At 51.1% G+C, this 13,434-nt stretch overlaps 1 protein-coding gene across 1 annotated transcript in view; it reads left to right on the forward strand.

Annotated features, from left to right (window-relative positions):
- Positions 1 to 13,224: 13,224 nt before the first annotated feature.
- Positions 13,225 to 13,434, forward strand: part of ILKAP (ILK associated serine/threonine phosphatase) — a 20,612-nt gene continuing 20,402 nt past the window's right edge. The window contains exon 1 of the mRNA XM_029932852.1: positions 13,225 to 13,379. Within this exon, the coding sequence (XP_029788712.1) occupies positions 13,225 to 13,379 (155 nt within the window). The remainder of the gene's footprint in view (positions 13,380 to 13,434) is intronic.

Below are 13,434 nucleotides of genomic sequence, written 5' to 3' on the forward strand. Positions count from 1 at the left end.
GGCCTGTGCTTGACAGAATGGAAGGAAAATGTGGGAAAGGGGATCGAGGGGAGGGCAGACCCCGCTGGATTTGGGGAGCATACCCTCTCCCCAGTCTTCCCTTGCCCAGGGCCAAATTCTCTTTTCTGCCCCTTCTCTCCTCCAAGGCTTGATCGGCCCCTGGAGGTTTGCCCACTTCTCAGGATGTTGTATCCAGATCTGCCCGTCCCCCCCCCCCCCGGGGGCCTGGGGTTCGGAGAAGCTTGCAGACGGACCGCAAATTCTAGAGGACTGGAAGTGCCACCAACACCTCATTATGGAAATCGGCAGGGGGACCTTTGACATCTTCCTAGACTTTTGTCACGTCTGGGCAACCATCCATTAATCCATTTTATTCTCGATGCCTCCAGAGTAAATTCCCCTCCAACGCTGATAGCACCCTTACTCACGGTCTTTTCATTTTGACCTGAAACTTACAGTGCAGTGCCCTGTTTGTACGTGAGCATTGGCTGACTTTGACAAGTCTGGACGCTTCTGTGACTCAGACCTTGACTGAGACACCGAGCCTCCCCGTCACCCCAGAAAGGTCCCCCATGCTCCTCAGACAGTCCCCACCCCTGCTCGGAGGCTGTCCTCAGTACCCCGCACAGCAGTACTGGAGCGCAAAGCAGAAGGAAAAACCAAATGCACGCTTAAGTTATTTGGAGAACAATAAAGTACGTGAAAAACCATTGGAAAATCTTAAAGTAGGTATATTAAAATTCAAAATATTTTTTAAGTTTAAATATTTTATTTAGACAAAACCAATGGATGATTTTACTTAACCACCTTTAATGGAAACAACCAATATTTCCAAAGTTTACTACTTATTTTCAGTTGGAGGGAACTGCCAGGTTAATTTCTTCCATTATTTTTTTTAATGTTTATTTATTTTGAGAGACAGAATACATAAGCGAGGAAGGGGCAGAGAGAGAGGGAGGCACAGAATCCGAAGCAGGCTCCAGGTTCTGAGCTGTTAGCACAGAGCCCGACTCAGGACTTGAACCCACGAACCGTGAGATCATGACCTGAGCTGAAGTCACAGCTTACCCACCTGAGCCACCCGGGCGCCCCCGGGTTAATTTCTTTTGGCCAAGTGATGATTATAAATTTTTCATTGTCGTTAACCGCAGCTCACTGACATGTCTCATAGGGCACCACCGAGGTGGGCAGTGTGAACTGCCTTCTTGAGTGGGCAGGATTGCACTCAGCGAGCCTGTGACCCGTTCTAGCAGCGCAAACCCGGTGACAACGTATCACCAGGTACTGACGCCGCATGCCACTGAGGACTATTTCAGAGGAAACTCATACAGTCTGTAGGATTTAAGAGTCACCTAAGCGGTTCCTTTGTAGAAATGCAATGGGTACACACAAAATGAGTTTTCTGCAATTAAAAATCCCAACTCGGAAGACGTTCCAGTGCCTCCTGTCTTGTTTCCAGCGTGAGGCGAGGGCGTCCGTCAGACCCTTCGTTTCCACTCGATGAGCAGTTTTCCCATGATCGGCACTGCCGGCCGGCAATTCATTTTCTATTTCCAAAGTTTTATTTTAAAATTTGCGCGGTATATTCCGATCTTCCGCCGAAGTTTGACATTCATCCTTGCAAAGTCGCTTCTGTGCCGTAGGCAGAGGCCTTCCGTTGCATGCAGCGTAACTCACCGCTGTGTGTTTATCATGCAGCATTGTTACCTTCCCCGGCTTGTTGTCCGCACAGATGAGACGCTTGGTTCTGGTCACACTGTCGTGTTTCAGTGTTAGCGTGTGTAGTTTTCATTCGATACTTATTTCAATATTTATAAATACCTTTGTGGGTGAAGTGCCCTGATTGCATTTAATCTTGATCCCCATGGAGTATCTGGATGTGTGTGTGTGGTTTTTTTTAATGTTTATTTATGTTTGAGAGAGACAGAGAGAAAGAGAGTGTAAGCAGGGGAGGGGCAGAGAGAGAGGGAATCCGAAGCAGGCTCCGGATTCTAAGCTGTCGGCACAGAGCCTGACGTGGGGCTCGAACCTACAAACCGTGAGATCATGATCTGAGCTGAAGTCAGATGCTTAACCGACTGAACCACCCAGGCGCCCCTTTGGATGTGTTTTTTAAACTTTTTTTTTTAATGTTTTATTTATTTTTGATACAGAGAGAGACAGAGCATGAGAGGGGGAGGGGCAGAGAGAGAAGGAGACACAGAATCTGAAGCAGCTCCAGGCTCTGAGCTGGCTGTCAGCCAGAGCCTGACGCGGGGCTCGAACCCACGAATGTGAGATCTGACCTGAGCCGAAGCCGGAGGCTTAACCGACTGAGCCCCCCAGGCGCCCCTGGATGTGTTTTTAATGTGGGTTTTAAAGCAGAGATAAAAGATGGCGCCTGGGTGGCTCAGTGGGTTAAGTGCTTGACGTCAGCTCAGGTTATGATCTTGTGGTTTGTGGGTTCAAGCCCTGCATCGGGCTCTGTGCTGACAGCTCAGAGACTGGAGCCTGCTTCAGATTCTGTGTCTCCCTCCCTCCCTGCCCCTCCCCTACTTGTTCTGTCTCTCTCTCTCTCTCCCTCTCTCTCTCTCTCTCTCTCAAAAATAAATAAACATTAAGAAAAAAAAAAGAACAGAGACATAGGACCACCCCCTCTGCTCATTTATTTTTTGAAACCACACAATATATGTGTGTACATAGCCTTTGCACGGTGCTAATGGAGCTTGTCCAATTTGATTTCACACAAGGGGCGCTTCTGCACATTAAGATTATGAGCTGAGGAAGGCACAGATTTAACATCATCGCATTTCAGGGAAAGTGCGCACTCTTGTGTAACCTGCCGTATTTGCTCCAATATCACATCCCAGGCCACAAACATCTTTCAAATCAATCTCTTTGTCCCACCTCTAGTTCCGGAAGCCACACCTAAGAAGGTTTTTCTTTCATTCCAATGACCTCAGTACAAGTGAGTTTATCCTTATGACCTTGCTCATAACGTAAGCAGCCCTCGCTGTCCGAGCCTGGTCACAGCAGGGTGCACAGCCAACAAGTGAGAAAGTACCTGCTCCCTTCGTTCTGGGTAGCGCTCTGGCGGGGCTGGCCTATCACATACACACTTGCGTTCTATTAGACAGGCCCACGGACCTCCTTAGCTCTGGGGAGTCCCCAGGATGCAAGTTACTTTTTGCTCAAAGTGTAAGATTGAAAATCCCTGCAGGTGTTCTGCCCGTTCTGTTTCTCCGATTTCGTTGTCTTCCGCAGAGCTGCATCTACGAAACCATCAGTGTGAATATTAAAAAGAAAAACAAAACACTTCCATTTTAGAGACCATCACAGTGAAACATCAACTTTTCAGGGTCACACATTCTGTTTAAATTTTTCTAATCTTTGAAACCGTTTTTTGAGTTTAACGTACTGCAGAAAGTCTGCGCGAAAAATAAAGTCTATTCTTTGGAATAAATGAGCCTGTCACAATTACTTCACTTGCCGTTAGAACATTTAAAAAAAAAGTCTTTAGAAATCTCTAGGGAATATTATTGCCGAAAAGGGGAAGCTCTAATACAGGCTACAACGTGGTTGAATCTGGAAACACTTTGGTTGCGAAATGGGCCACACAGAAAACAAAGGGTGTGTGATTCTGCTTACATGGGGACCTAGAACAGGCCACTTTATGGCACAGAGCAGCACAGGTTCACTAGGGGCAGGAGGAAGGAACGGATACGGGGGGCACCACCTGCTGGGCACAAAGTCTCTGTCCGGTAATAAAGTGACAAAGTTCTGGAAATAGTAAGGGTTGCACAACATTGGGAATGTACCTAATGCCACTGAATCATACTTAAAGAGGGCTAAAATGATACATTTTCTGTTTGGTATATTTTACCACGATAAAAAAAAAAAAATCAACTGAGGAAAGGATGAACTGAGCTGAACTTGGCCATCCCCGAGCACCAGTGATTCCGCCCCGGGCGTGGGTCAGTGGGGACGAGTGCCAGGGTTCGCCCAAAGCCACACTTAGGGTCACTCCTCGAATGGTATTCGTAAGAGCCCCAGACTGGACATGACTCAGCTGTTCACGGACGCAAAACGAAGTGTCGCTGCGTCGATGCTGGGATTATCATCCGGTGAGAAGGAAAGGTCAGGGCCGCCCGCTAATGGTTCACAGGAGTGTCCCCAACAGGGTGCTGAGCGAAAGAAGTCCGAGCTGGAAGCATGCAGACTGTGTGAGTCCATGTGTAGGAGATTCAAACCCCGGCCAAGTCCATCTGTGGCCTGGTGCTGAGTGCCGACCATGGGGGTCCCGGCTGCATGTGCCTCGGGGCGCCGGAAATACCCTGGGTTTCGATCTGGATCCCAGCCAGTGGGTGCATTTACTTTGTGGAAAATCATCAAGCTGTATACAAATGATTTGTGTACTCCCCTGTAAGTGTAGATGTCAGTACAAAAAAGTTTATCACAGGGACGGGCCAGTGGCGCAATGGATAACGTGCCGGACTACGGGTCAGAAGATTCCAAAAAAGTTTACCAAAAAAAAAAAAAAACCATCAAGGAAATCGATCATTACAAACAGCAGAAAATTAGCTACCGGGTGGAAATAAAGTAATAAAAATATTTTTTATACAAAACGTGACGTACGGTGACCTAGTGTAAAAGTTTCCTAGCACATTTGGTCTCCTGGTTAAATGGTCTCAGGAAACGTTTGATCCAATCTCACTGGTGAGAAGTCAAATACAGTCATAAATACGATGTGTATTGCCCACCTCAGTGCCTGAGATGAAGTCCAGAAAAGTCTTTTGGGGAAGCGAACTCTGAGCTGAGTTTGGAGCCGGGAGGGGGGCAGCCATATCAGGAGCAGGAAAAAGTTGTTTGTTTGTTTGGATAGAGAGAGAGAGAGAGACAGATCATGAGCAGGGGAGGGACAGAGAGGGAGGAGACACAGAATCGGAAGCAGGCTCCAGGCTCCCAGCTGTCAGCATAAAGCCCAATATGGGGCTTGAACCCACAAACCATGAGATCATGACCTGAGCCAAAGTCAGATGTTTAACTGACTGAGCCACCCAGGTGCCCCCAGGAAAAAGTTGTTCTAATCAAAGGGATTATTAAGGGCCCAGGCTTGAGGTCCAAAGAGCCCGCTGCCTTCTGGAGAAAGGCAGGAGCCCAGGGAGCAGGGCCACGGTCAAGGTTTGGGGCTCAGGAGGTCAGAGATACCTATGCCTGGTGAGAAAACTAGGGGCCTCATAAACATGCAGGGAATTCAGATTTTATTCTACACAAATGGGAAGCAATTGGGAGACTTTCCCTTCCTGGGAAATCAGCTGTAGGAGCACAAGCGTCTAAAAGAGAGGAGGCAGCGTGATTTGTCTCGGAAAAGCGCAGGCACAACTCAGAGATCCTGGGGGGTCACTTCCAGACCAGATCACTGCAGGTGATCGCAGCGAGGCGAGTCCGGCGAGCTCAGCAGTCTCCCAGCGCAGGTGAAAGTGGTGTTTACACGACACTGTGGTGTATCATGTGTGCGATGGCCGTGCGTCTACAGAAGTGCACAGACCTTCCTTAAAACACGTCTTATTGTGAAACAATGCTAACCGTCATCTGAGCGCTCAGGGAGGCATCATCTTTTGCTGAAGGAGGATCCTGGGTTGGTGTTCATGGCCGCTGGCTGCTCAGGTCGGTGGTTGTGACAATCTCGTAAAATAAGTCAATGACGAAGTTAGTCTGGTGCATCAAATGATTCTTCCTTTCGTGGGCAATTTCTCTGTAGCGTGTGATGCTGTCTGAAACTTCCTGTTGCTGCTTTTTCAGCTAAGTGCACGCATCTTCCAAACTTTCTGTGGTCATGTCAACAGTCTTTGGGCATCGTCACCAGCAGCAGATTCCACTCAGGAAGCCACTTCCTTGGCTCGGCCCCAAGCAGCAACTCCTCATCCGTTCCAGATCCCCCCAGCCTGCAGCCGGGCACTCAGTCCGGTCCTCCGGCTCCGCTGGTCACTCTGGCTGTCCTGCGCTCCCACCCGTCTGCAGCGACTTCCTGCACGGAGGGCTCGAACCCTCCATGTCACCCATGTGGGCTACAGTCAACTCTTCGAAACCCTTGTGAATGTTGGTATTTTGACCTCTTCCCATGAATCATGAATGCTCTTAACATAAAACGTATAGAGTGATGGGTCTTTTTCAGAAGGCTTCCAGTTTACTTTGCCCAGATCGCTCAGAGGAACCATGATGACACTTGTAGCCTCATGAAATGTATTTCCTCAATAGTAAGACTTGAAAGTCAAAACGGCCCCGTGACGCACGGACTGCAGAACAGATGCTGTAGTCGCAGGTGTGGAAACAACACTCACTTGTTGTCCGTCTCCACCGGAGCTCTGGGGTGACCCAGTCCGTTGTCAGTGAGCAGTAATATTTTGAAGAGTCTCTTTTTTTTATCTGTAGGTCTCAACAGTGAGCTTAAAATATTCAGAAAACCATGTTGTAAACAGATTGCTGTCATTTAGGCTTTGCTATTCTATATCCAGAGCGCTGGCGGAGCAGATTTCCCATAATTCTGAAGGGCCCTAGGATTTTCAGACCGGCGAACCAGCACTGGCTCCAACTTCAGCTCACCAGTTGCACTGGTGACAAGAGAGCCTGTCCTCCGAGGCTCTGAAGTGTTGACTTCTCCTCTCTAGCTGTGAAAACCCTAGATCACATCTCCTTTCAACATAAGGCCGCTCGGTCTACACTGCAAATCTGTTGTTTAGAGCAACCATCTTCACTACCATCGCGCTGCATGTCCTGGAGAACTCGCCACTCCTGCACAAGTACCTGCAGCCTCACCTTGCACTTGCACTTCTGTGTTATGGACACGGCTTCTCTCCTGCACCAACCCCTGCTCGCTCCAGACTTTTCTTCGGCAGATCGCCCCTCTCTCGGCCTTCACAGACCTGAGGGGCATCAGGGCCTTGGTCTGGATTGGCCTTTGGCTTAAGGGAATGTTGTGGTTGGTGGGATCTTCTGTCTGACCCACAGAAAACATTCTCCGTACCGGCAATACGGCTGTTCTGCTGTCTTACCTTCTGTCTGTTCGCCAGAGTGGCCCTTGAAATTCCCCAAGAACTCCTCTCTTGCATTCGCAACCCAGACAACTGTTCAGTGTGAGGGACCCCAGGTCCAACCTGTTTCAGCTTTCCTCACTGAGCTTCCTCATGTCTAGCTTTTTTGTTTTTAATGTTTATTTATTTATTTTGAGAGAGAGAAAGAATGAGTGAGGGAGGCGCAGAGAGAGAGAGGGAGAGAGAGAATCCCAAACAGGCTCTGCACAGAGCCCAATGCTGGGTTCAGTCCCACAATTGTGAGATCATGACCTGGGAGCAGAGATTCAGAGTCAGATGCTTAACCGATTGAGCCCCTCAGGAGCCCCAATCATGTCTAGCTTGTGATTGAAAGTGGGAGACGTGCGACCCTCCCTTTCACATGGACACTTAGAGGCCATCAGAGGATGATTCTCTGGCCCAACCACAATATTGTTGTGTCTCAGGGAACAGGGAGGCCTGAGGACAGGGAGAGACAGGCAGTGGCCGGTGGGGGGAGCGGCCAGAACACACCTAGGACATTTGTCCATCCAGTTTGCCAACCTTTGTGGGTGCAGCTCACGGGGTCCCCAAACAGTGACAGTAGCATCAAAGATCTCTGATCACAGATCACCATGACAACTATCATAATGGACAAGTTTGAAATATCATGAGAATTACCAGAATGTGACACAGAGACACACGTGAGCAAAAGCTGTTGGAGAAATGGTGCCAACAGATTTCCTCGGCCCAGGATCGCCGCAAACCTCCGATGTGTAGAAACGGCGGAGTCTGTGTAGCACGATAAAGAAAGCACAGTGACACGAGGTGCGCCTGTGATGGGCTTGGCCTGGGATCACAGCCGCAGAAGCGGGATGCGGAAGGCCTGTGGATGTAGAGCAGGTAAGGTCCGCCTGCGGAATTGCTTGTATGGGAAAAGGGAGAGGTGGGAGTTGAGGCTGGTGGCTAGGTTCGGGCAGGAGCCCCTGGGCGGATGGTGATTAGAGAAAGACTGGAGGGGACAGGTTTTGGGGGGAGGACAGGAGTTGTATGTGGTATATATTGTAAATGGCACAATTTGAGATGCCCATTAGACATCCTAGTGGGGATGCGGAGTGGACAGGTGGGGATATAGGTATGCGGAGTTCCAAGAGGAGGTCAAGGCCAGAGAGAGGCACAGGTGTGCACAGAATACAGGTGTATTTAAAGCCAAAGAACTAATAAAGATGATTTTGGAAGCCAATGAATTGAAGACCAAAGCCTGTCTTGGACCATGCCCTGGGGCAGGCCAACATTTAAGATAAAGAGAAGCCAACATATTGAATCTGAAAAGGGGTGTTCAGAGTGGGCCACGTTTCCCTTCTAGTGTGAAAGTGGGTGGATTACAAGGCTTCTGGGCATCTTCCTGCCCAGACCAGAGCCAGTCCATCCTTCGGTGACATGGCCGCAGACCGCGGACAGAGGGCGCAAGCAGAAGAGCGTGTGCCCATCCATCGCCTTCTTCCCATACTGACATTTTTCTGATTGTGAAAAGGTCTGTGGCTCCTGCACTGAGTTAAACTCATCCTTTTGGCTTTAGGACCCCTTGTGAAATGACCCCAAGTTAACCTGGGACCTCGAGTCCTACCCACCCACTCACCCAACGCCTCTCCATTCCTTACAGAGCCGTGAGTACGGGGCTTAGTCGTGCCGTTGTGCCTGCCTGGCCTCTACCGGAAGCGAATCGAAAATTCACACCTGACTTTTTTTTCTTTTAGAGAAAGAGAGAATGTGCATGAATGGTGGAGAGAAGCAGCGGGAGAGAGAATCTTAAGCAGACTCGATGCTCAGGGCACAGCCCGATGCAAGGCTTGATTCCCAACACTGGGCTGGGATCATGACCTGAGCTGGAATCCAGAGCTGGACGCTTAGCTGACTGAGCCACCCAGGCACCCCCACGCCCTGACAGAAGGTGTCCCACCCAGGCCCCTCACAGCCAGCCCTTTCTGTGCGCTCCACGTAGGCACTCAGGCGCCCACTCGCACACATGTCCCTTGTATTTTGAGGATTTTCCTCTCTGCTGAGCAGATGCAGGAACTATTCCTGGCCCACTGTGAACTTGGAGAACTACTAGCCCCGTTCCTTCCAGACTGTTCTGGCCCCGGCTTTCGGTGGCTGCCTCACTCCAGTGCTGGCCAGTTCTCACCTGGAGACCAAGCAGCCCCTCTACAGGCCTGTCCAGCAGGCAACACCCTTTTCCGCAAAAGGTCCTTAAGAGACTGGCTCCAAATATCAACATGTGAAGCGCCTGGCTAGTGCCGGGCCCCAAACAGGCACAGTGCCCTTGACTCTCTTTCCCCTCTTCACAATAGGAAGAGTAAAGTCAGTGACTTTTGCGCAGTGTGAGAGACTTTTTCATTTATTCAAACTTCCCCAAACCAGGGTTGCTGTAAAATCCTTCCCGCCACCCTGGAAGACAGAACAACTATTTGTGACTGGTTTTTTTTTCTTTTTTCATTTCTCAACCGGCTGTCACTGTGCACAAGTGTGTTTATCAGGCCACTCAGTGATTCCTGCTGCCTTGTAAGGGCCCCCACGTTTAGCACCTTGAAACAACCACTCCATTTTGCTCGTATTTTGTGGGTCAGGAATCCTGGAAGGGTGGGGCTGGGCACTTTGAGATCCCTGCTGTCGGTGCACTGGGCACTGCCGACATCTTCCCTGGAAATCTCCTTAGCCAGAGTCGTCAGCTCATTGGGTGCATTTTCTATTTCCCACAGTATCGCGGGAAACAGCTGCGCTGAACATACGTAATGACTAATGACGGTACTCTTTCCTCCACCTTCCTCACTTTTTGTTAAGCCCCCATTTACAGCTTCCAGGCCCATTGCGGGGGGAGGGAAGCTCTCACAGTCTTCTCCAGGTCCTTCTAGTTGCCAGCTGACTTGGTCCCTAAGATCCTTATGTTTTGGGTTTTTGCACTTGACCTTAGCCAAAAGGCCGAGAAATGACGTTCTGGCTTTTTGATGTGTCAGCACTCCACGTCCAATTCCTTTTCCTGGTATTATTGTCGGTAATCAATTACCCCTAAATTTAGCAGCTTAAAAAACATTTCTTACTTTGCTTGCGATTCTGTGGGTCAGGAATTCTTGAAGGGCTCTGCTGGCCAGTCCTGGCTTGGGGTCTCTCACGAGGTCATAGGCAGATGCTGGCTGGGGCTGGGGTCATCTGAGGCTTCCGCAGGGACGTACGTCGTCGATGACTCACCGACAAGGCTGGCAGCCAGTGCTGGCGATTGGCTGGGAGCTCGGCCGGCATCGCTGGAGGCAGCGCCCAGCTGGGGCTTCTCCGGCACGGGACCCTCGGAGCACCTGGCTCCTTAGTCACTGCCCGGCCCCCTGGCAAGCGTCACCAGAGCCTCAGGCAGAAGCTGCATGGCCTTTGAGGACCCAGCCTTGGCGGTCATATGATGGCCCATCTTCCATTCTCTACCAGTCAAAGCAGCCACAGTTCACCCAGGGTCAGGGCGAGAGGACGCAGAGCCTACCTCTCAAGGAGGCTGTCTGCATCTCCGGAGAGCAGGAGGGATGGGAGATATCGCGGCCGCAAACTTTGGAAAATACCTTCTGCCATACGGGCAGCAGATAACGTCCTAGAACACCAGGTACTGACTCCTTGTCTCTAGACAGTTTAAGTTCTTGAAATCAGAAGTTATGGTTCTTTTCTAAGAGCAAAATAATCCACTTGTCTTGAGAAGTCCTGAGCAAACAGCAGGAGGCTTCACGCTCGGCTCCAACCTTGCTGACATTCCTGAGGTAGGAGGGCTCATGTCACGCACTGTGAGCCTCAAAAATGGACGTAGTCTTTCCCTCGTTCATTCATCCAAACAATGTATTCGAGCACCTATTCCGTGTCAGGTGCTCGGGGTGCAGTTCTGTGTGAGCCCACACCTGGCTTCCGACCTCCACCAGCTCGCGTTCTGGCGGGAGGTAGGGCTCATTCATAAAATCATGACATAAGTAACTGCAAAACTGTAACTGTGACAACAGCTGGAAGGGTCCATGGTTGGGGCACTGAGGAAGATTTCCCTGAGGAACTGACGACTCAGCTGAAATCTGAGGAATGAATGGGATTTACTCAGGAGCAGGGGGTTGAGGGGAACATTCCAAGCCAGGGGACCTGAGAAAAATGCCCTGGGACAAGAGACAGAAAGACAAATACAAGGGATCAAGAGGAGTCCCAAGAGAGAAGCCCAACAGGAGGCTGTGATTTGGTGACACAGGCTCCATGGGGGTGGGGTCAGGGAGTGGATCCAAAAGACATTCAGGAGGCGAAACAGAGAGGACTTGGTGATGGAAGGCGTAGCAGGCATCTATTTCTGCCTAACCAATTACCACAAACTCAGGGGCCGTCTAGCATCCCGCAGTTTCCATGGGTCAGGAGTCTGGACACAAATGGGCCCTCGACAAGCCTGCAGTCAGGGGCTGGCCAGACACCAGGGCTGGGGTCTTATCTGAGGCTCAATTAGGAAGGGATCTGCTGCCAAGCTCAGATCATTGTTGGTGGCATTCACTGCCTTGCGGGCTCTCGGACTGAGAGCCTGGGTTTCTTGCTGCCGCCTGGAAACCACCCCCAGTTCCTTCCTGCCGTCTCCCCCACGATGCCGCGCGCAACATGGCAACTTGCTTCTTGAAAGCCAGCAAGAGAGGGAGAGTCCCCAAGCAGGATGGGTGTCACAGACCCGTGTGAAAGAATCTCATCCACATAATCACATACATCCTGACACCTCTGCTGGACTCTATTGGCCAGAGCAAGTCACGGGCCCAGGCCACACTCGAAGGAGACCACGCGAGGGCTGACTACTGGGAGATGGGGACCATGCGGGCCATTTCAGAGGCTATCTTCCATTGGAGGGGTTGGTGTGGGAGCCCAGGGCGTCAACCCTGGAAGGAGTACAGATTGAAGGGGGTAGGGGTGGGGAGTAGAGAAAATGATTTCAGTCTGGACATGTTGAGTGTGAGGCACCTTTGAGACATCCATGAGATATCACGTGGGTACTTATTTGAACACACAGATCTGGGGCTGGTTCGCATACATGAACAAACCATGATCACATAACTGGTACTTGCAAGTGTGCATGAGATTGCCCAGGGAGGGAGCATAGGATGAAGAGAGGACCCAGGATCAAGTCTTAAACAATTCCATCCACGAAGAGCCAAGCAGAAGATGCTGGGCCTGCGGAGGAGCAGAGACGGAGCAGTCAGAGAACAGGAATAAAACCAGGAGAGTGACATGTTTCGCAAGCCAAGAAGAGGCCAAAAGTGTCAGGTCTGCTGGGGTTCGTGTAAGATGATGACTAAACAGGTCAGTCGCATTTAGCACTGGAGTGGGAAATCACTAGAGAGCTTAGGGAGAGCTGTTCTGGAGCAGTCCAGAGGTCAAGCTGCATTGTGGTGGGCTGCCCTGTGCATGAGAGGCAAGGACATGGGAGGACATGGGAGCATTGTTACTGCAGAGTACTTCTGCAGTGAGGGAGGAGCACTTCTCTGTGGAGGGTGAGGAGTGAGCCGTCCCCCAGGAGACAGGCGTGAAGGCTCCTGGGCCATTCAAAGCCCTAAAGCCAGACGTCACTAGAAACACACCTGTGGTCCAAACAAGCTAGGTTTCCTACTCATCGCAAGGAGGGAAGGAGACCACCACCCTGGGAAACGTTGGTGGCGGGATCTTGGAAAGTACTTAGCAGACTGGGGTTCATGACAGGTAATTTGGGGAAGCATTTAAGAATAGAGGCTTTGCTCTGGATTGAAAAAAATGTCAACAAGAGGACATGAACCTGACCGGATGCGTTAGTCAATATTATCTGAAAGGCAGGAAGACTAGATACAGTTAAATTTGTGATCGGTCCAGAATCACTCGCATTGGACCCGGCTCGTGGCCTGGACTGTGTCGTATTTTGTCTGCGCTCAGACACGATTAGAGCGGCCTCGTTTGCCTGCTCTGCCAGAGCATGATGTCCACGTTTGCTCAAACTGTAGTTGGTAGGTGAACGCGAGGCCTCGCCAGGTGCGGTCCCGGGCCAGAGGCCCGGACTCTCGGAGGAAGCGCCGTCTTTCCCGCCAGGAGCCCGGACCGGTGCCGACAGGTCGAGGGGGAACACCCTCTACCCTGCACTTCCTGGGGCTTCGGTGTCAGCGCCGGCCCAGGCGGTGTGAGGGCCATGGCACGGAACGCCTTCCCGGACAAGAGTGCCCACTCCGCTGCCCCAGAGCCTCGGCATTTCTCCCCAGGCCGGCTTCCTGGACCCGGAAACCCGGCCGGGCCCCAGCAGGGAGATCCGGACCCGCCGCCTGCCGGGAACGTGGCGGCCGCGACGTCGGCTCCGCCCACCAGGGCGAAAGCAGCCTCGGCGCACGCGCGCCGCCCTGCC

The sequence above is a fragment of the Suricata suricatta genome, chromosome 3 (assembly GCF_006229205.1).
Source record: "Suricata suricatta isolate VVHF042 chromosome 3, meerkat_22Aug2017_6uvM2_HiC, whole genome shotgun sequence".
Lineage (NCBI taxonomy): Eukaryota > Metazoa > Chordata > Mammalia > Carnivora > Herpestidae > Suricata > Suricata suricatta.